Below are 17,342 nucleotides of genomic sequence, written 5' to 3' on the forward strand. Positions count from 1 at the left end.
CGCGTCTTAGGCCGCGGCGCCGCCGGCCGCGCGCTGCTGGGCCGCGCCGTGCGCGCCGTTCGCGGCCGCGGTGCGGAGAAGCCCGTGCCGCCGTCGCTGGCCGGCCAGGGACGGCGTCAGGCGGCGCCGCGGAGCCGGGGGTGCGAGCGGGACCCGACCGCTCCGGTGATGACGCACGTGTCTCGTGACCGAGGTGCGCTGATTCGGACACGCACGGTCGTGGGATAAATTATAATGTGGCGTGGCTTACATTAAGGCCGCTTACAATACTTCTACTGCGTGATGATGACGAAAAACATCTTTATAGCTGCGGGTGTGGAATGTTGAGTGAATATCCGAGGTAAAACAAGTGAAATAATACAAGCCCAGAGGCATATAAATATCTGCGGAAATGCAAGACACGGCGATATCAACAGGGACGGAAGGAGAGACGAGACCGTGAGACCTAAGTTATCACCGCCTCACCTGAGGGGCACCGTAGTGTCCATAGTAATGTCACCCTCCTCCTCGGGGGCGCCCCCGCCACCCTCGCCGCCTTCTCCGGTCTCCTTCGCTTCCATCTGCAGCTCGGGCTGGGCCTCCACCGCCGGCTCCGATCCCGTAGCAGGGATGTCCGCCATGATGTCCTCAAATTTGGGGATCTTCTTCTCTGAAAACAAAAATGCAGCGTGAGGTGCTGCATTGCTGCCAGGTGCCGCGTCCACTGAAACGACCCGGCTAAAAAGCATAGGCCACATGTAGTAACACGCCTTCAAAAGAAAACCTCCGGTTACGCGCATCACACGCGACCTTTTGACGAAAAATCAGCATCATGAGTTTAGAGTTCCTATGCCGCTAATAATCAGCCTTCAATACGCCATGAGGCACCGTAAACTACTTTCTCAAGCAAACATTGGTGACATTGTCAAAACTGGAGTTTTGACAGCTTTAAAATCTTGACAGAGCCATAGTTTTGACAAGAACAGTAATGATTGTTTGCCAATGCCGTTCAAGCAGTACCCGCTGGTAAACTGAAGGTTGATTAATGTTAACGTAAGCTTAAAACCTTAAATGCCGAAAATCTAGGAGCTCAGGGGACTTATTTCATATGTACGAGAACAAATATTCCTTCGTTGCTCTGAAGTCCGGCTTACTGCCCAGAGATCAAGCATGAGTTTCGACACCATCGCGACACGCTGAGGTAATAAAAACACCGTAATTTTACCCAAGAGGGCCAAAAGACGACCCCATGCATCAAGCATTGAAAAGCGCCACATCAGTAACGAAACCAGACACTACGTTAAGAGGCTATATCGCGAATGGCAATCCTCGCTGAGAATCTGTCGATACTTTGGTAGCTACGACGCCACAAGTTATAAAATTAGTTGTCCACCCAGCCCAGTTCACATAGATGTCTGAAGTCAGAAAAATAGATTTCTGCTCGCAAATCGGCCAGCATCCAGGTTGTATCCACTGGATAGAGCTGAAGCTATGTACATGCACTGGCAACAGCAGGGAGCCATGCTTTCCGTGCGGTGCTGCAAGTGATGCAATGCTCTCGGTCCTGTACTGTGCCCAATACGGCCCCAGTCTGATGCCCGTGCTCGCCACGTTCTCCCAGTCCGACACTGTGTTCGATACATTGTCTAGGTCCGGTGCTGGGCTTGCTACATCTTCTCGGTCCCGTGTTGTGTTCCGATACATTATCGTGGTCCTTTCAGTCGTGCTGGGGCAGCTTCCCACGTTGTGGTGCCAAGCTGGGGTCGTTTCTCACAGCGCGGTGTTGTGCTCAGTCAGACATTCGCGGTGCAATGCCGTACTGGGGCAGTTTCTCAAGGTGTGGTACCGGGCTAGGATCGTCTCTCACAGCGCGGTGCTGTGTTCGGTCAGACATTCGCGGTGCAATGCCGTACTGGGGCAGTTTCTCACGGTGTGGTGCCAGGCTAGGGTCGTTTCTCACAGTGCGGTGCTGTGTTCGGTCAAACATTCACGGTGCGGTGCCGTGCTGGAGACGTTCCTTAAGGCTCGGTGCCGTGCTGGAGCCTTTCATCCAGGCTCGGTGCCATTCTGGAGCCTTCCCTCCAGGCTCGGTGCCGTTCTGGAGCCGTTCCTCACGGCCCGGTGCCGTGTTGGACCGTTCCTCATGATCCGGTTCCGTGCTGGGGCCGTTTCTCAGGACGCGGTGCCATGCAGACCCACACCACTCCGGCCTGGCCGGTTTGGTCACCTTCATCCTCGTCCTCCAGAAAGGTGCCGGCCCGACTGGCGGTGCGGGTCGGTCGGACGGAGCCGGGCCGGACCGACGCCGGCCGGACCGATGCCGGCCGCACGGAGCCGGGCCGGCCGGAGGGCGGCCGCGCCTCCCGCACCGGCCGCTCGTCCAGCTCGCCGTCGCCCTCGGCCTCGCCGGCCGCTGGCCACAGCGTCTCACAGTGAGGTCTCGTCAGTGCCACAGCGCGGCCCCAGCTGGCCGCCACGCGGCACCGCCAGGCTCCCGCCCAACAACACGCAACGCAGACACGCTACATGAACCACAGGAACTGGCCCACCGCCGGTACGCCCACATCAACTGTCACTGCTGACCACATTTATGACGATACATGTATACATACGTATATATATATATATATATACATAAATATACATATATATATATATACATACATATATATATATATATATATATATATATATATATATATATATACACATATATAATATTATAGCATAACGTTGCAAGCATGTTGCATAAAGAACATAAATATTGATTATTGGGCCGCTTTTGCTTTGAAAATAGCTCACCGGACAACCAGAAATTTAGTTCTGACGACGGACGCATGATAGCGTGTAAAAGCTTGCGCATGTGAGAGATAGGGAACATCGTTGATTGAATGTTTTTTTAAATGGTGGAAAAGTTTTTAAGTGACTGAAAATGAATTATAAATATCACTCAGAAGACAATGTAGATCGTATGGGTTGTCCAAAGATGCGTTTGAAACAGGCCGACACGTTTCGTGGGATAAGATCCAAACGACACCACACCAGCACAAAACTACGCAGTCTGAGCGAAAAACAAACGAGGTGACCCATTTGCCGAAGTATGTTACACCAGTTTCTTTGTACCAAGTGCCATCTATTGAAGCAGCGCAAGCGGCGATTAGATGTATTTTAGGTTGTGCACGTAACCAAGCACAGTTTTTCAAAGTACATTTCAGTGTATGTCATTAAACGAATAAGAGTACGCCAATGAAGGGCTCTGAAGAGCCCGAATACATCAAATCCAAAAACAAGAATATTAACTGTCTGATTAGCTGTTTTTAAGATATAACCCATGCCTAGTGCCATTACATTCTCCCCAACCCACTGCTTTATCCACAGGGTCCCAATTTGGCACCCTTTAGACACGATTAACGAAAAATTATATTTCTGTATGCGCTTGTACCAGCAAAAACTTACTCTTTCTTTTTCCCGGTGCCGTCTTTCTTCTTTTTGCCTTTGTCTTCTCCAGCATCTCCTTTTGCGTCTCTGTCAACGCAAAAGACAACCTCCTTCATCTTGGGTCTATCAAATGGGGACTGGTTGTCAGGCGAACCGGTAATGCAAACGTGCCCCTTGGGAAAGTCAAAAATTTTGGAAGCAATAATGAAACAACCGCATTCCGCGTTGCTTAACACCCGAGGCTCAAATAGCGTGCGTTGTGGCGGGAACAATTGGATTACGCGCGAATGGTTCACAAATAAACAACTGCGATATATGGAGAGGAAATCGGCTACTCACTTCTTTTTCTTTGGCTTTTCGCCGTCGCCGGACTTTGACTTTTTACCCTTGTCATCTCCATCATCCTTCTTCTTCTTTTCTTTATCTTTCTTGGGCTGAAAGGTCCGTTACCTTTAATATTTGAGTCACACTATTCAGCCATTTACAGGCAAGACTGGATGATTAATTACAATAAGAACAAATGTGACCAACCGCATGCCAATTTTAAAATTCCAGACACCTGAAAAAGCAAAAGTTAGCAAGCTTCCGTCCCCAATCCATATAGGCATTGTAAGGTTCTTCCCATTCCTCCAAACACACTTTCGAACGCACGCGATATGTATATATATATATATATATATATATATATATATATATATATACAATTAGATCCTAAGATGTGATTATTAGCATGCGGATGATCATTTATTTTTGTGCAATGTGCATCGGGCTAGAAACCTCCGTATACTACAAAAAACGTTATAAATAAATGGGAGGAATAAAACACGACGGTTCTACATGACAAGGATTTCAAGGAATCGGACAAATCTTTAGTAGTGAGTGAGTAATCAATTAATGTTTATACTCGCGCCTACGATTTCCCCATTTGAGAGCGAATCTGGAGGCGGCTACTCCCCCCCCCCCCCAAGCATTTCGCATCCAACTTAACTACAGCATCGGATATACACGACGGGATAGTTGTGCTTCTTCCCTTTACGAATGTACACCATCCCACTTCACTATCCGAGTTTAAATTTTCAGGCCAAAACCTGACCTTTAAGTACCGTCAATCCTGTCCACATGGACGTCTTGGGACACAAACGCATTTACCGTGCATTAGTGAAAATGTTATTCGAAGGCAGCCAGGGCAGGCATCAAAGGAGGCCAGGCAGCCTCTGGTTTCTCTAATGGTGTATACCTTTATGACTTCGGGTCAGTATGCAACGTTCCGGGCCAGGTAGACACGCGCCATTGCCCATCGGGCATATTTTAACGGTCCGAGTTTTCCGTTAACGACTGATGTGCTCGTATTTGCCTGTACTGCTATAAGTCAATGCATGCCATTTTTCATTCTAGAAGGAGCGAGGTCACCTGGGGTCACTTCACGGCCACTCATCTTGACCTTGGGAGACCCTGGACGTAAGATTTACAAGGTCAGCGATGGCATGGGTGCTGTGAGAGGTCCATTAACGCAGCATTTTAGGCGGCTTGAACGACTTGAGCCGGCGTGGTCATGACCTATAAAGACACACCGCTGGAACATTTTTTAATACATTTTGGTTAAAAATAAACATCTTGAGGGTTATTCCGGCGTATTTTGCCACGAGCTGAGCAGTTGCAACCACTCCCTCAAACGAGATAAAAGGAAACCACGAGCATTGATGACGTTCATGATGCAAGTATTCACAGCTTCGGCACCACTGGACGAGAACACTTGGCTGCACAGAGGTAAGGTTTTCTCACGGAACGCGGATTTTCCACAATTTTGTCGTACAAACCTTTGGGAGTGAAGTCATACCACGCCTGTAATCCGACACGGTAGGGAGTTCGCATTTTGATGTCAGATGCAAACACAGGATGGAAACTAAGTCCGCCCAAATCTGATTATGATGCACCAAAACGCCTGAGAGGCATCCGCAGAAAATTCAAGGGGGGGGGGGGGGTCACTCGCTATGCCGACAATGCCTAGCTGACATTTAAACCTTGCGAAGGTTAGTTACATTATTGCTACACCCACACTATTTTATTAGTCGCACGGATAGTGGGGATTAGAATGCATTGCTGTACTTCTCGATCCAATGATATGCGTATTTACGCTCTCAGGCAAAAACCGAACATTCCAGGTCGGGCCAAGCCTGAAAACAATGGCATATTCGCTTATGAGGCATACAACGTAACGTAAGAGCAGCCAGGGCATGCAGTAATGAGACCAATTAGCCTCTATCTGGACTCCTTACTGAAGTATACTGATCACTTCAGGTCAACCAACAACTCTCCACATCAGGCAAGCACACACCAGTCTCCAGGCTTGGCCCCCTTCTGCTCCCTCACACCGCGGAATAGTTGGCTCGTAATTTCACTTCGATGCAGGCCCGAAATGTTTAACCAATGCACGCACGTACTGACACACGCCGCGCTGGCCGCGCCCCCGCGCAACCGGGCGCCTTCGGCCCTATCGAGGCAACCTCCCATCGGGGTCACTTCACGGGCCACGTGAACGGTGGGTGTCCCGCACGCGACCGGGCGGCCTTGGCCCATCGATCGAGGTCACTTCACGAGCCACGTGAACGGTGGGTGTCCCGCACGCGACCGGGCGGCCTTGGCCCATCGATCGAGGTCACTTCACGAGCCACGTGTACGGTGGGTGTCCCGCACGCACCGGGCGGCCTGGGCCCCTCGATCGAGGTCACTTCGCGAGCCACGTGTACGGTGGGTGTCCCGCACGCGACCGGGCGGCCTTGGCCCATCGATCGAGGTCACTTCACGAGCCACGTGTACGGTGGGTGTCCCGCACGCGACCGGGCGGCCTTGGCCCATCGATCGAGGTCACTTCACGAGCCATGCGTACGGTGTGTGTCTCGCGCGCAGCCGTCTGAGGGCTGGCACCGACCAAGACGGGGTCAGCAGGGGCCACGTGTACGGTGTGTGTCCCGCGCGCAGCCGTCTGAGGGCTGGCACCGACCAAGACGGGGTCAGCAGGGGCCACGTGTACGGTGTGTGTCCCGCGCGCAGCCGTCCTGAGGGCTGGCACCGACCGAGACGGGTCAGCAGGGGCCACCAGAGTCGGCCGGCGCCAGACACGCCCATATGTGGCAACGTGGAAAGCCGCGTTTCAACCTAACCGAACTAGAGCAAGGAACGAGACGCATCAGTCAAGCCACCTATATTTGAAATGTCCGATCTCAGCTGCTGCGTTTGGTAAATTATCTGTCGAAACCTGCAGTTAACCGCGAGATAACCGTAAGCTTCTTCCACCCACACTCGCTAAAACATTACCAGTGTGTTATGACAGACAACCCAACTTCCGAAAAAGTGAGGACTTGTGAATCGCCGAAAACCTTATGCGATCTAAGCCCTAATGACGCTCTGATTTGCAGCCGAACTATAATTAACGACATCTAACGTTCCCACGCATTATGCATGCACAAATACGTGATACACGCATATCAATTTGGTAACTTTCGGCGCTTAGGTATCACGTGGCTCACAGCATATACCTGTGTCAACTCTCTTTTACAAGGTTTACAAAACCAATGCAAAGGTTTGGCACCCAAGAATGACATCTGCGTTCCCCAACCAGAGGCACTCATTCGTGAACGCTGATGGCAACGTGACAACACTTCAATTTAGTGCCCCTGGCGATGTTAGTCTCTCCTTATCCATACGACGAAACGCTCGTGTCTTATTGCCGACGTCCTTGGGGTACGCACATGCCATTTTAGGGTGTTGTTTTTGCACTTGTCTATTTTAAGCCAAATGTGAGCATATATTGTACACGATCATTCAACGCTTCTGTAAGATTTTGTGGTTTCTGGCACGACCACGTGCTACGAGCTTCATCAGAGCTCACTACCAATTGCCTGCATTTTCAGTGACGCACGAGATACAGCACAGGAGACTCTGTTCTGAGCTCTCTAGCACCACGACGCATTCCAGGAGCTATTTTGCGAGCCGTTACCTACCAGGTCCGGGGTCATTAGCGTCACTATGTGACCGGTGTCCCAGCAAGGCTGGAGCATCATTACGCGTGGGTGCAAGCGTACATACCTTCTTATCTGGTGACTTATTCGTGGCATCAGAGAGGGATGCGCCACCCTTGTTTTTCTTGGGAGAGCCGTCTTTAGATTTCTTGCTTTTGTCTTTATCCTTCTTTTTTCCCCCAGGTTTTTCGCCATCCACAACCTTCTTGACGGCATCGGACGTCTTTGTCTGAGGAATAGAACATAAACTATCAGGGTTCAATACCGGTGAAAACGAAAAACTTCCATCTCCATCGATTGTATATTTGTGTAATCAGATATCACGTGATTACTTACGCTGGCTACGTTTTATCGCAAACTAGGGTTCGGTTCCCTTCTCTTGCGTCACGCCGATTGTCGCAGAGTTCTGTTCGATACATATAAAGGCCGCTACCAAATGAAATCACCAATGGTCCCCGCCACTGGCTACTGATTACCGACGCCCTCTTTACCTTATCCTTCTTTGCCATTTTCAACGTCCACTTGTTGACACCCGTTGACGAACACTTATTGACTGAAAATGGCCGTTGACTAGGCAAATATAAGCACGTAAAACTTCACCACGTGCAGCCACGCATAAGGCACTTCCGCGGACGGAGTTTCAGCCTAATTCACACGCTAGGCTGACGTGGAGCGAGCTATACATCAGGCCTTGGAAAGATCTGGAAACAGCACGGTTGGTCCAGATACACTGTTTAGGGCTTTCCGAAACGCTCCAATATAGTGCAAGGTAAGTTAGATATCAACTGACTGTCTGCCTCCCTCCAGTTCCATCATATAAGAACGGTCCGCACCGCAGAAAAGACGAACGTTTCACGTCACCTGATGTTGTGATGGGGCGCGACCCACGTAATGCCAGCATCTCGGTTAACTGCGTTTGTGGAGGTTAAACACATAATAATATGAATAAAACGTTTTGTCCCTGAAATGCATGCTTCGTTCTTTTGTCAGCGGCTTTTATAAACTACCTCCCTGAAATATGCACATCAACGAAACGAAACCACGCGGAAAGAAAAGGGGAACTGAATTAATGTGGACGGTTAAAAATCGAGGAACGGACGTCATATTAATGAAATTAGAACTATCCAAAGTTGTTACACGCCATGAAACATTTCATAAACCTACAGCACGCTAAAATGTGTTCTTCAGCAGAAAACTTAGACTTGTGTCACTCATTTTTTAAAAATCCTGCATATCCCTCTAACGTTAGCTATGCATGATGCGACTATGATGGGGAAATGAGGCATTTCAAAGCCATGCCATCAAGGTTCATGGTATCTCCTCACGCCGCTTCGAAAATTTATCTATGAAGATAATTGAGTTACAACTGTTGGCCGCTGAATCATTTCCCGCGTCATTTCCAACATTAAGTCACCGTAGCGTCCCAAATGGTTTCGCAGCTTTGTTTTTCATGGCCTGTAGGCGATAAAATGCCCCGAAGAACGTTAGTCATCCTATATTAGTAACGCCCTTTCACCCTTGACGGCTGAGCGTTTTTCACGATTGCCGGACAAAAAGTTATGGAAAAAGTTAAATGGAAAAAGCCGAACGTAAACAGCCGAGGACCAAAAGCCAAAAGGGAGAAAAGCAGAATCGGAAAAGTCGAACCACAAAAGGTTGAAAGGGATAGATGTCGACAGGGGTATAAGTCGACGGGATAAAAGTCGAGTTGGAAAAAAACTTCAAAAGTCAAAATGTTGACGGGGATCAAAGTTAACCGGTGATAAACGTTGCAGCGTAATAAGTCAAGACAGAACATCGAAAGGGATGGATGTCAACTGGCATGAATGAAAACGCTAATAGTCAAAAGGATTTAACGCGTACAAGTTGTAAGATATTGACATGCAGTGTGAGGGTTGAATAAAACTGTGGCTACAGGGAAATAGACGGGACTGGATGAGACTGAATGAGACTGGATGGGACTGGATGGGAACGGACGGGAGCAGGCGGGACCGTACAGGAGCAGATCACACCAGGAGGGACCGGGCGACAACGGCCGAGATGGGCCCGGATCGGATGGAACCGGACAAGACCAAAAGGAACTAGATAGGACGGGGCCTGGCTGAACCAGACGGCACCAGACGGGATCAAGCGTGTCCGCACGCGATCAGACTGGATCGGATACCACTGGATCTGTTTGAAAGGGACCACACAGAACAGAACGGGACCCGACGGAACCAGGCCAAACCAGACGGAACCAGACGGAACCAGGCGGGACCAGACGGAACCAGACGGGACCAGGCGGAAGCAAACGAAACCGGGAGAAACATGACGAGGTCAGACGGGACGGGGCAGAGCATGAGCATGATGAACGGGCCCGGATGCGACCGCACGGGTCTGGAAGCAATCAGACAAAACTGAACGGAACCGAACAGAATCAGAAGCGACCGGACGGAACCGAACCAAACAGGACCAAACCGGACTAAACCAGATGTCCTTAGCTTATCGTTTGCTTTTAGTTCACTAGTCAACTGAGGTAGGGATGGAAGGGGGCTGTAGCCCCCCCCCCCCCCACCCCACCCCCTCACGAACTGAATAAAGAACTACACCCGTGTATTCAGCGTCATGTGTTAAGAGTTCTTATGCTGAGTTATCGACATTTAATATGCCAGGAGGCATGGTTGGGCGATATTAAAGAGCAAACGTTAATTGTATTGTCAGTACTCGGTGCTTTAAGCAAGGCTTGCGATCACCATATGTCACCATGAGCACACACTCGTGCTTCATGGACATCATGTCGGCTATTGTCACGCTGAGGTTTTCTTCTCTTGAATCTTCGTTGTTGTTGTTTTTTTACTTTAATCCCTGTCGACTGTGATCCCTGTCAATTTTTGTCCTCAACCTATTTCCGATTCGACTTTCTCCCGTTTTCACTTTAATCCCTTTTGACTCTTTTCCTATGGACTTTTTCATATTAGAATTTTATCTCAGTCAACCTCATTCCTTGTCAATTTTTTGTCGTTTAATTTTTTCGTCGAACTTCTTTCCAATTGGCTTTTGTGTGGACACGATTTTTCTCCCCTTCTCTGGGCTCAGAGGCATCAACAGCTGCCGTGAAATATCGATACCCGAACGTGCTACTCAAAAGAACAGCGATATCGAGTAACCTGTGTGAAACTGGATCAGGGGAGACTGACACTGATCATGAATTGACGTTCTGTGAGAGAATCTAGGATAATGGGCTAAATAAGATATTTCTTTTCCTATCTCGAGAACTATTATAACCATAAGTCGTATAACTCAGACCCATGTGAGCTATTTTTGAGGAAACGCGACGTTGGATGATGCTCGAAATATTAAATCATGCAGATAGCAGTGATGTAGTATTCAAAATACATTGGGGGAGGCTGAGCACATAAAAATGGATAAAAACTAACCCCAAAATACGCCTAAAACACAGGTTCCTCCTTAGCCCCATTTTTTTCTCATTCGTAAGAGGGAGAGACCCCAACCCTGCAGAAAACAGCCACGCAGAATTAGTTATCTATCACATGTAAAAGGTCATATTGGCCAGGCCCAGTACGTATCGTCCAGAACCCGATGTATCAGAAACTGGGAGCGACATGACAATGAAACAAACCACGCTGGATGGTGCTTATCGAATCGCAAAATATATCGGCTAGTACGACCTAAGAAGAATCTTCTTGAACTTCTAGACTCTGAAATACAGCGGCATCGAATAACCCGCGTAACAGTCAATCAGTGGACAGTGACAGTGATCATGAGATGGCGTTTTATGAGCAAATGACCCGACATGACATCTGATGTCATGCCGGGTCATTCAATGCCAAAAAGGTATGGGCGGAGATCATTTGACGTGGCGCATTTGATCAGGCTTGAAATTGCATGACCAAACTGCATATGATATAATTGCGTACGATCGTCCTTTAATTCAATATTTGACAAATTAATGTGAAAAAGCCACTTCGAACACTTATGCACCAAAAGTATCCATTACTTGGCGCCTGGAATCGAAATGCGACCGACATGACTTGAAAGAGAGGCAATCTCTCGTGACCTATGGTTGTGAAACTTTCGCAGGAGGCAAAGGCGTGCGAACGTTTCAAAAAGAGTGTGGGAGATGTTGGCCAAACTTTTGAGTGGCTCAATATCAAAGGTAATCTGTCATGACCTATGGTTGTGAAATTTTCGCGTGAGGCAAAGGTGTACGAACGTTTCAAAAAGAGTGTGGGGGATGCTGACCAGGCTTTTGAGTGGCTCAATATGGAATGTCCGTAGGCGATATTGCCATAATTTTTTTTATTGCTCGGATCCCGACCAACACTTTTCAGTTTTTTTTTTTGGCGCGGCATTTCACACAGAAGCTCATTCAGAAGCTTCGAAGATTGTCCGGCGAAAACAAGGTGACAAAAGGCCTCAAATCCTGCACAAATATGCCAACATAAGTCGCCACCAAGTGACGGTACGTCTTCGGATACTGCCCGCCTGAGCACTGTTCGCGTCCGCCGCCGACAGGCACAGCCTTTGCCAGGCTACTGTCCGTCGACAGGCACAGCCCTTGCCCGGCTGCTGTCCGCCGACAGGCACAGCCCTTGCCCGGCTGCTGTCCGCCGACGGGCACAGCCTTTGCCAGGCTGCTGTCCGCCGACAGGCACAGCCTTTGCCAGGCTGCTGTCCGCCGACAGGCACAGCCTTTGCCCGGCTGCTGGCCGTCGACAGTAGCCTTTCAATTGAATACCAGCTCTTAAATATGGCAGCTTTTATCAAGAGCTCTTCTTAAGTCACCAACAACATGAACACATTTTGAAGCATCGATACCAACTCACTGGTGTGAAAAGCAGGTGGGACGCCTGGTTCAGTGCGTGTTGCCGAATTTTCTTCAGCAACATCAAATCAAAAACTGCATTTCGGCAAATCATCTGCCTGAGGTATGAGCTGGTCCACTGGACATTTGCTTTCTGTAGCCTAAATAAAATGGCTTGGTCTGCCTTTGTATGTGCGACGAAGGTATCGGGATTTTGCCCAGGAGTGTTCCTTAGGTATATATATATATATATATATATATATATATATATATATATATATCCTGAGCTCCACGGAACTTTCCGGGGGGCGACTCAGAGAGACAGGGAAAACTAGGGCTATATGAACAGACAGAACGGGGCTTTGGGCACTACCGTGCAATGGGGCTTGTCTCAAAATATTTATCTGCTGCCCTGCATAGAGATACGATGTCTTTGTCGCCGTTTTTGAAAACGATGAGACTTCCTTCATAATATAAAGTAATTATTTCCAGCACGTATCGAGGAAGATGGCTGGTGGGCTGGGTAAATCGTCATACTTTTCTTTTTAGATGGCGCAAAAGTAAACCAAACATGAACTAATCATGAAAAGTGGGAGGGGGAAGGGGGCGGACAGTGCTACTCGACATTATCCGCCCCAACCTCGAAATATGGAGCTGGGGCTTGGCACGCGGTCCCCTCTCATTCCTTCGCGTATGTCAGGAGGTGTGCCAATAATAAAGATGCAGCTGCTTAACATCTCAGCATGATGTGCTACCGTTTCCTCCCTTAAGAGTACGGTGGTGCCCCCCTCCCCCCCCCCCCAGCCCCCTCGGTCTGCGAGCGAAAATACACAAAGATCGGTCCACCGAATGTTATACATTTGCCAACAGCCAAGCAAGCTAATAGCTATTAATCATTTTTCAGAAAAAAAACAAAGCAGAGTAAATAGTCCTCCATGGACGACCATCAACTCGCTACGAAGGATTCCAAGCTTGAGAGGCGGAAAAGTGGCTTTATTATGCATAAGGCACCCTACGCATTACCGGACGACATACCTTATTGGACAGGCCATTTCCAATGCTCTGTAGCAGAAGATTGGTTTTGCTGGCTTCCAGGCCCGCCACCACCTTTCCAGGCTTGATACCCAGCTTCTCTTCGGTAACAAACTCTGAGACGAACAGACCTGGAGTCAGTCTGTTACACGATAACGTTACACAACGGCCTCACAGTGCCTGTGTTGAATGTATTAAAAATGCAGTTCCGTAACAGTTAGGCACGTTGTTGCACATGTGTCATCCGAACATAATCCGTGAAAATGCGTAATCACTCGGAAGGACACAACCATGTAAACAGTTGGTAAACCACAGAGCAGGCTGGCGGCAGAAACGGTATTTTTCTGCAAATTTCCATCGAGGAACCAGTTACTGAGAATTAACATGTGATTTGCTCAAGGTCGAAGACGTCGCTCCAAGAATACCTTTCGCCCGCCGGAAATAATCCGGCCATCCGGATGGTGGAGGATTGCTTCGGTGCGGAGGTTCAGGAAGAGGAATAGGAGTGTCACTCAGCCATCCGGTTTGAAATCCAGCTCCTTTTCGCTTTCGGTGCTGGACGACCACCCACATATGCGAAGGTTAATGCAAACAAAACATGCTCCGTCCCCTTCTCCAGCACTTAGCCCACAGGCAACGCTTTTTGAACCGTGTGTCTGCACCGATGACGACACGTGGCTAAATGCGTCCCTCCAACTTCAACTTCACGTTGAATGAACACCAGGCTGCACGCATTTCACCTCGCAAGTATACATGCCACTTTCAACAAGCTGACATTGCGACGCGATTAACAGCAATAATAACCGGCAACTTACCCATCACATCGATGACTTTCTGAATGTACGCCACTTTGCTGTCCTTGTCCTTGAAGCTGTCTGACTTCATTTCGGCAGGAGTAAACAAGCCCTCCATGAAACCGTGGTCCCTTATCACCTGAGACACAAGTACAGCTGGGTGTGACATTGGCTATGCCTGCGAAGACGAGGACGACGGACAAAACAACGGATCGCCGCGTATCGCTGTGGCTGTGGCCTTTGATCCACGGGGTCAAGGGCCGCGCCAGTGCAGTGACGTGCATGGAATGGCTGTATGTGCGACGTTTGACTACTCGCAGATTCTGCTGACTTTGCCTTCAGATCTAGCGCTGCCGCATCACAAGCAGCATGGTGCAGACCAACGTGCGACGACGAACAGCTGACAACCAGCCCAATCGTCGAGTGCGGGAGTGGCACAGCTGGTATTGGGGACTTTGTTTCATGCATATTTCACTGCATATGATCCCCAATCAGCACCCTCGGATTACTTTTGGAACGTTCTCTGCGCCCAAAAAGCTCTTGTAAACACGCTCCCGTACAATTAAACATGCATTAATTCATGTCATCTGTGCACAAGAGCTTCTTAGCTTTGCGCTCTTGCACGGAAACAGTGTTTTTCACTGCCACATCTTAATGGGAGAATGCGAACATCCCAAAATGTTGCGTAGAAAATCACTAAAACATACAAAAACAATCGTTCATTATGGTTTGAGGTTGGGGTTCAATACATGAACCTCTCACATACTGCAGAAAACAAGTCGTGTAGAAATTTAAACGGCGGTTTGCTGAGCAGCTTGTCCGACAACGGCGGTTTCTTGACGAATTTGCCGAGAGCATCTTTGGTGGCTTTTAGCACCGCCGGGTCAATTTCCTCTGACATGTTCTCTCACACACGGTCCCTGCAACAAAAAAGCGCACACAGCCAGTCAGCCATGATACTGCTATGACCGCCTCTCCGTGCGTAGCGAGAGGGCGCCAAACTAATCACCTCAGACATCGTCATAATCTGGCCCTTCGAATTGGCTGCTCCACGCTCTGTCAAGTCATGTCACTCGCGATCTGTGACGTCAGTCATTACGTGCAGCGTCCACACCCAGCTTCGATCGTACAGGATCTATGTCAGCAGACCTAGCAAACAGCTGCATGCGCCAGCTGGTGGCCACAGCGGTCCGCTTTAGCAGCGAGTTAGGCACACTCTCCAACCAAAAAGACGTCAGTTTATCATGATCCAGATAGTAAAACAAGCAAAGCAAGATGACTCGTTCATTTGTTGTCTTTTGACACGCGCCTGAGTGACCGGTTGGATACCTTTCGCCCGCTGGGGGGGGGGGGGGGGGGGAAGGGGGTCAATTTGATCTCCCTGAGATTTCAGGAACTAAGAGGGTCAGGGACACCAAATTCATCGGGTGTGTTGGCCTACACATGAACGTACTTAGGTCAGTATTTGAGGTTCCTTGGTCCCGACCTTCGCGTTAAATAAGATAAAAAAGGCCAAACTCCAAGTTGATCTGCAAAATGTCCCCTGAGCCTAGATGCCTGCACTGAGCAAAAGACCACATGGTCATTTAAGGTCAGTGACCTTGCTTGACCTTAAGAAGGTCATGACTGAGAGATGTATAGCTTCGTCTAACACTCTGTTGTTCAATCAGATGGAACTATTCCCAGGAAATTAACTTCGCTGCATCTATGGCCTGACTCTGACCTGCCGTAGGTCAACGATCTTCCCAGGTACATCTTATTTTTTGATACCACTCGATGCGCTATTCTATTATCTACAGCTGTGCAAAATTTGGCGAGGCTACGCCGAACCGTTCGCAAACCATTCCGGAAAAACCCTCGGGGAGGGGGCCGATTTCACCCCCCACGCCGGCGCGTGTTAACCGACTATCTACCCTCGTAGGTCACTCGGCCAATGTGTCTGCCTTTCAACCTACCCGTGGAGGGGTGATGGGCTCTCAAAATTGCGCGTTTCAAAAAAAAATCCTGATGCTCGACTTAGTCGCTATTCTTCTAGACTTTCAAAACGATTACCCTCCAAACAACAAACGGGAATCCCAACCGCATCTGGGCCTGGGTCGGTATCCCCTCAGCCCTGTATGCACGACAATTATTAAAATATATTTCGTTTGAATCAACACATAAGGATCAAAATGAATGCAGCTATTAAGACATGCAAGACCAACACCACGATTTTCCTGCAGCCTGAAATCCTCCGCTCGTATGCTTGGATGCATGGTTGGCTTTGCCTCTGCCTTATCCCGGAGGCAAAACACAGCGACGTGCAGCTGAGGCCATTGCTGGTGGCACCCACACTTCAATGGAAAATATATCGGACCTAGGCCAGGCTTGTGGATGCTAGTTGGTACAGACAACTCACATTCGATCATTACTAGCATTTCATGTAAAACCGTATGCCTTTCTTTGGCCCAGTATGCCCGTTACCATCACCCCCACCCCCCGAAAGTATAGTGACGACCAATTTATACACCCGATTCATTGTTCCTGCTACCATGATCACATTCTACATCGAGCTGCAGTCTATCGAGCACAGTCTATATCGAGCCTCTGTCCACAGGTGGCTGCAATAAACCGCCTCTACGATAAGAAGTGAACATCTTTGGTTTTAAGAGGAACGTGCAGCTCGGTACCTAACATGGATGGCCTAGGTACGGTGCACTCGTTCAAGGCCGCTGTGACTGCAATCAATACAATTTTTGTTTTTGTCTACTTCACTTACAATAACCAAAGTACCGAGAAACATCATGCAAACACCACACAACCATCCTTACAGAGCATTCACTCCCGGCGACACTGCCCACGCCACCACTCACGGACCAGAATGTGTATGAGGAATGTTCAGCTCGTAGCCATGGCAACCCGGCTGTACGACACTGAATGAAGCAATGGTGGGCTGGCGTGAAGAGTCGGGGATCGGTGGAACTGAAAGTAAGCAGCAACAACTATCAATTAAGTGATCAATATTTTTTGCGACGATCCAATGAGACACTAAATTTCACTTACAGAGATACGTACAGTTTTGTAGAAAATTTTCAATACATCCGACGTCACTAAGGCTCATACAAAACATTGTTAAAACCTTGTAAGCCTTGAACGGGATCCCTAATAAAGCACTTACAACACATGTAGTCTGCTACATTGGTATGAAACATATTTAAAATTCTGATCTGTTTTTGCAGAGTTTTATACGACTTATTTGATCTTACAAACTATTTCAACATCTAAACCTAAGCAAAT

At 48.7% G+C, this 17,342-nt stretch overlaps 1 protein-coding gene and 1 long non-coding RNA gene across 4 annotated transcripts; both read right to left on the reverse strand.

The window, feature by feature from the left end:
* Positions 1-65: 65 nt before the first annotated feature.
* Positions 66-2,288, reverse strand: LOC119090460 (uncharacterized). The gene is made up of 3 exons (XR_005093234.1): positions 2,207-2,288; positions 466-649; positions 66-96 (listed from the first exon to the last, which is right to left on the reverse strand). It is a non-coding gene; the product is annotated as an uncharacterized LOC119090460 (long non-coding RNA).
* A 1,074-nt stretch (positions 2,289-3,362) lies between these two features.
* On the reverse strand, positions 3,363-16,963 carry LOC119090461 (TRAF3-interacting protein 1). 3 transcript variants are annotated; one of them, XR_005093235.1, is made up of 8 exons: positions 16,877-16,920; positions 14,833-14,986; positions 14,088-14,205; positions 13,698-13,827; positions 13,276-13,388; positions 7,504-7,665; positions 3,757-3,851; positions 3,363-3,504 (listed from the first exon to the last, which is right to left on the reverse strand). XR_005093235.1 is itself a non-coding variant. In XM_037213269.1 (7 exons), exons 2-7 carry the CDS (start codon positions 14,965-14,967, stop codon positions 3,432-3,434), a joined length of 696 nt encoding a protein of 231 aa, XP_037069164.1. In that variant the 5' UTR covers positions 14,968-14,986; positions 16,923-16,963; the 3' UTR covers positions 3,366-3,431. The 3 variants fall into 3 exon arrangements, 2 of the variants coding, with proteins under 2 accessions (XP_037069164.1, XP_037069163.1); XM_037213269.1 differs by lacking the exons at positions 13,698-13,827; positions 16,877-16,920 and adding an exon at positions 16,923-16,963 and having other exon boundaries at positions 3,366-3,504; XM_037213268.1 differs by lacking the exon at positions 13,698-13,827 and having other exon boundaries at positions 3,367-3,504.
* Between the last annotated feature and the right edge of the window lie 379 nt (positions 16,964-17,342).

This window comes from Pollicipes pollicipes, unplaced genomic scaffold, assembly GCF_011947565.3.
Source record: "Pollicipes pollicipes isolate AB1234 unplaced genomic scaffold, Ppol_2.1 Scaffold_3087;HRSCAF=3621_pilon_pilon_pilon, whole genome shotgun sequence".
In the NCBI taxonomy this organism is placed as follows: Eukaryota; Metazoa; Arthropoda; class Thecostraca; order Pollicipedomorpha; family Pollicipedidae; genus Pollicipes; species Pollicipes pollicipes.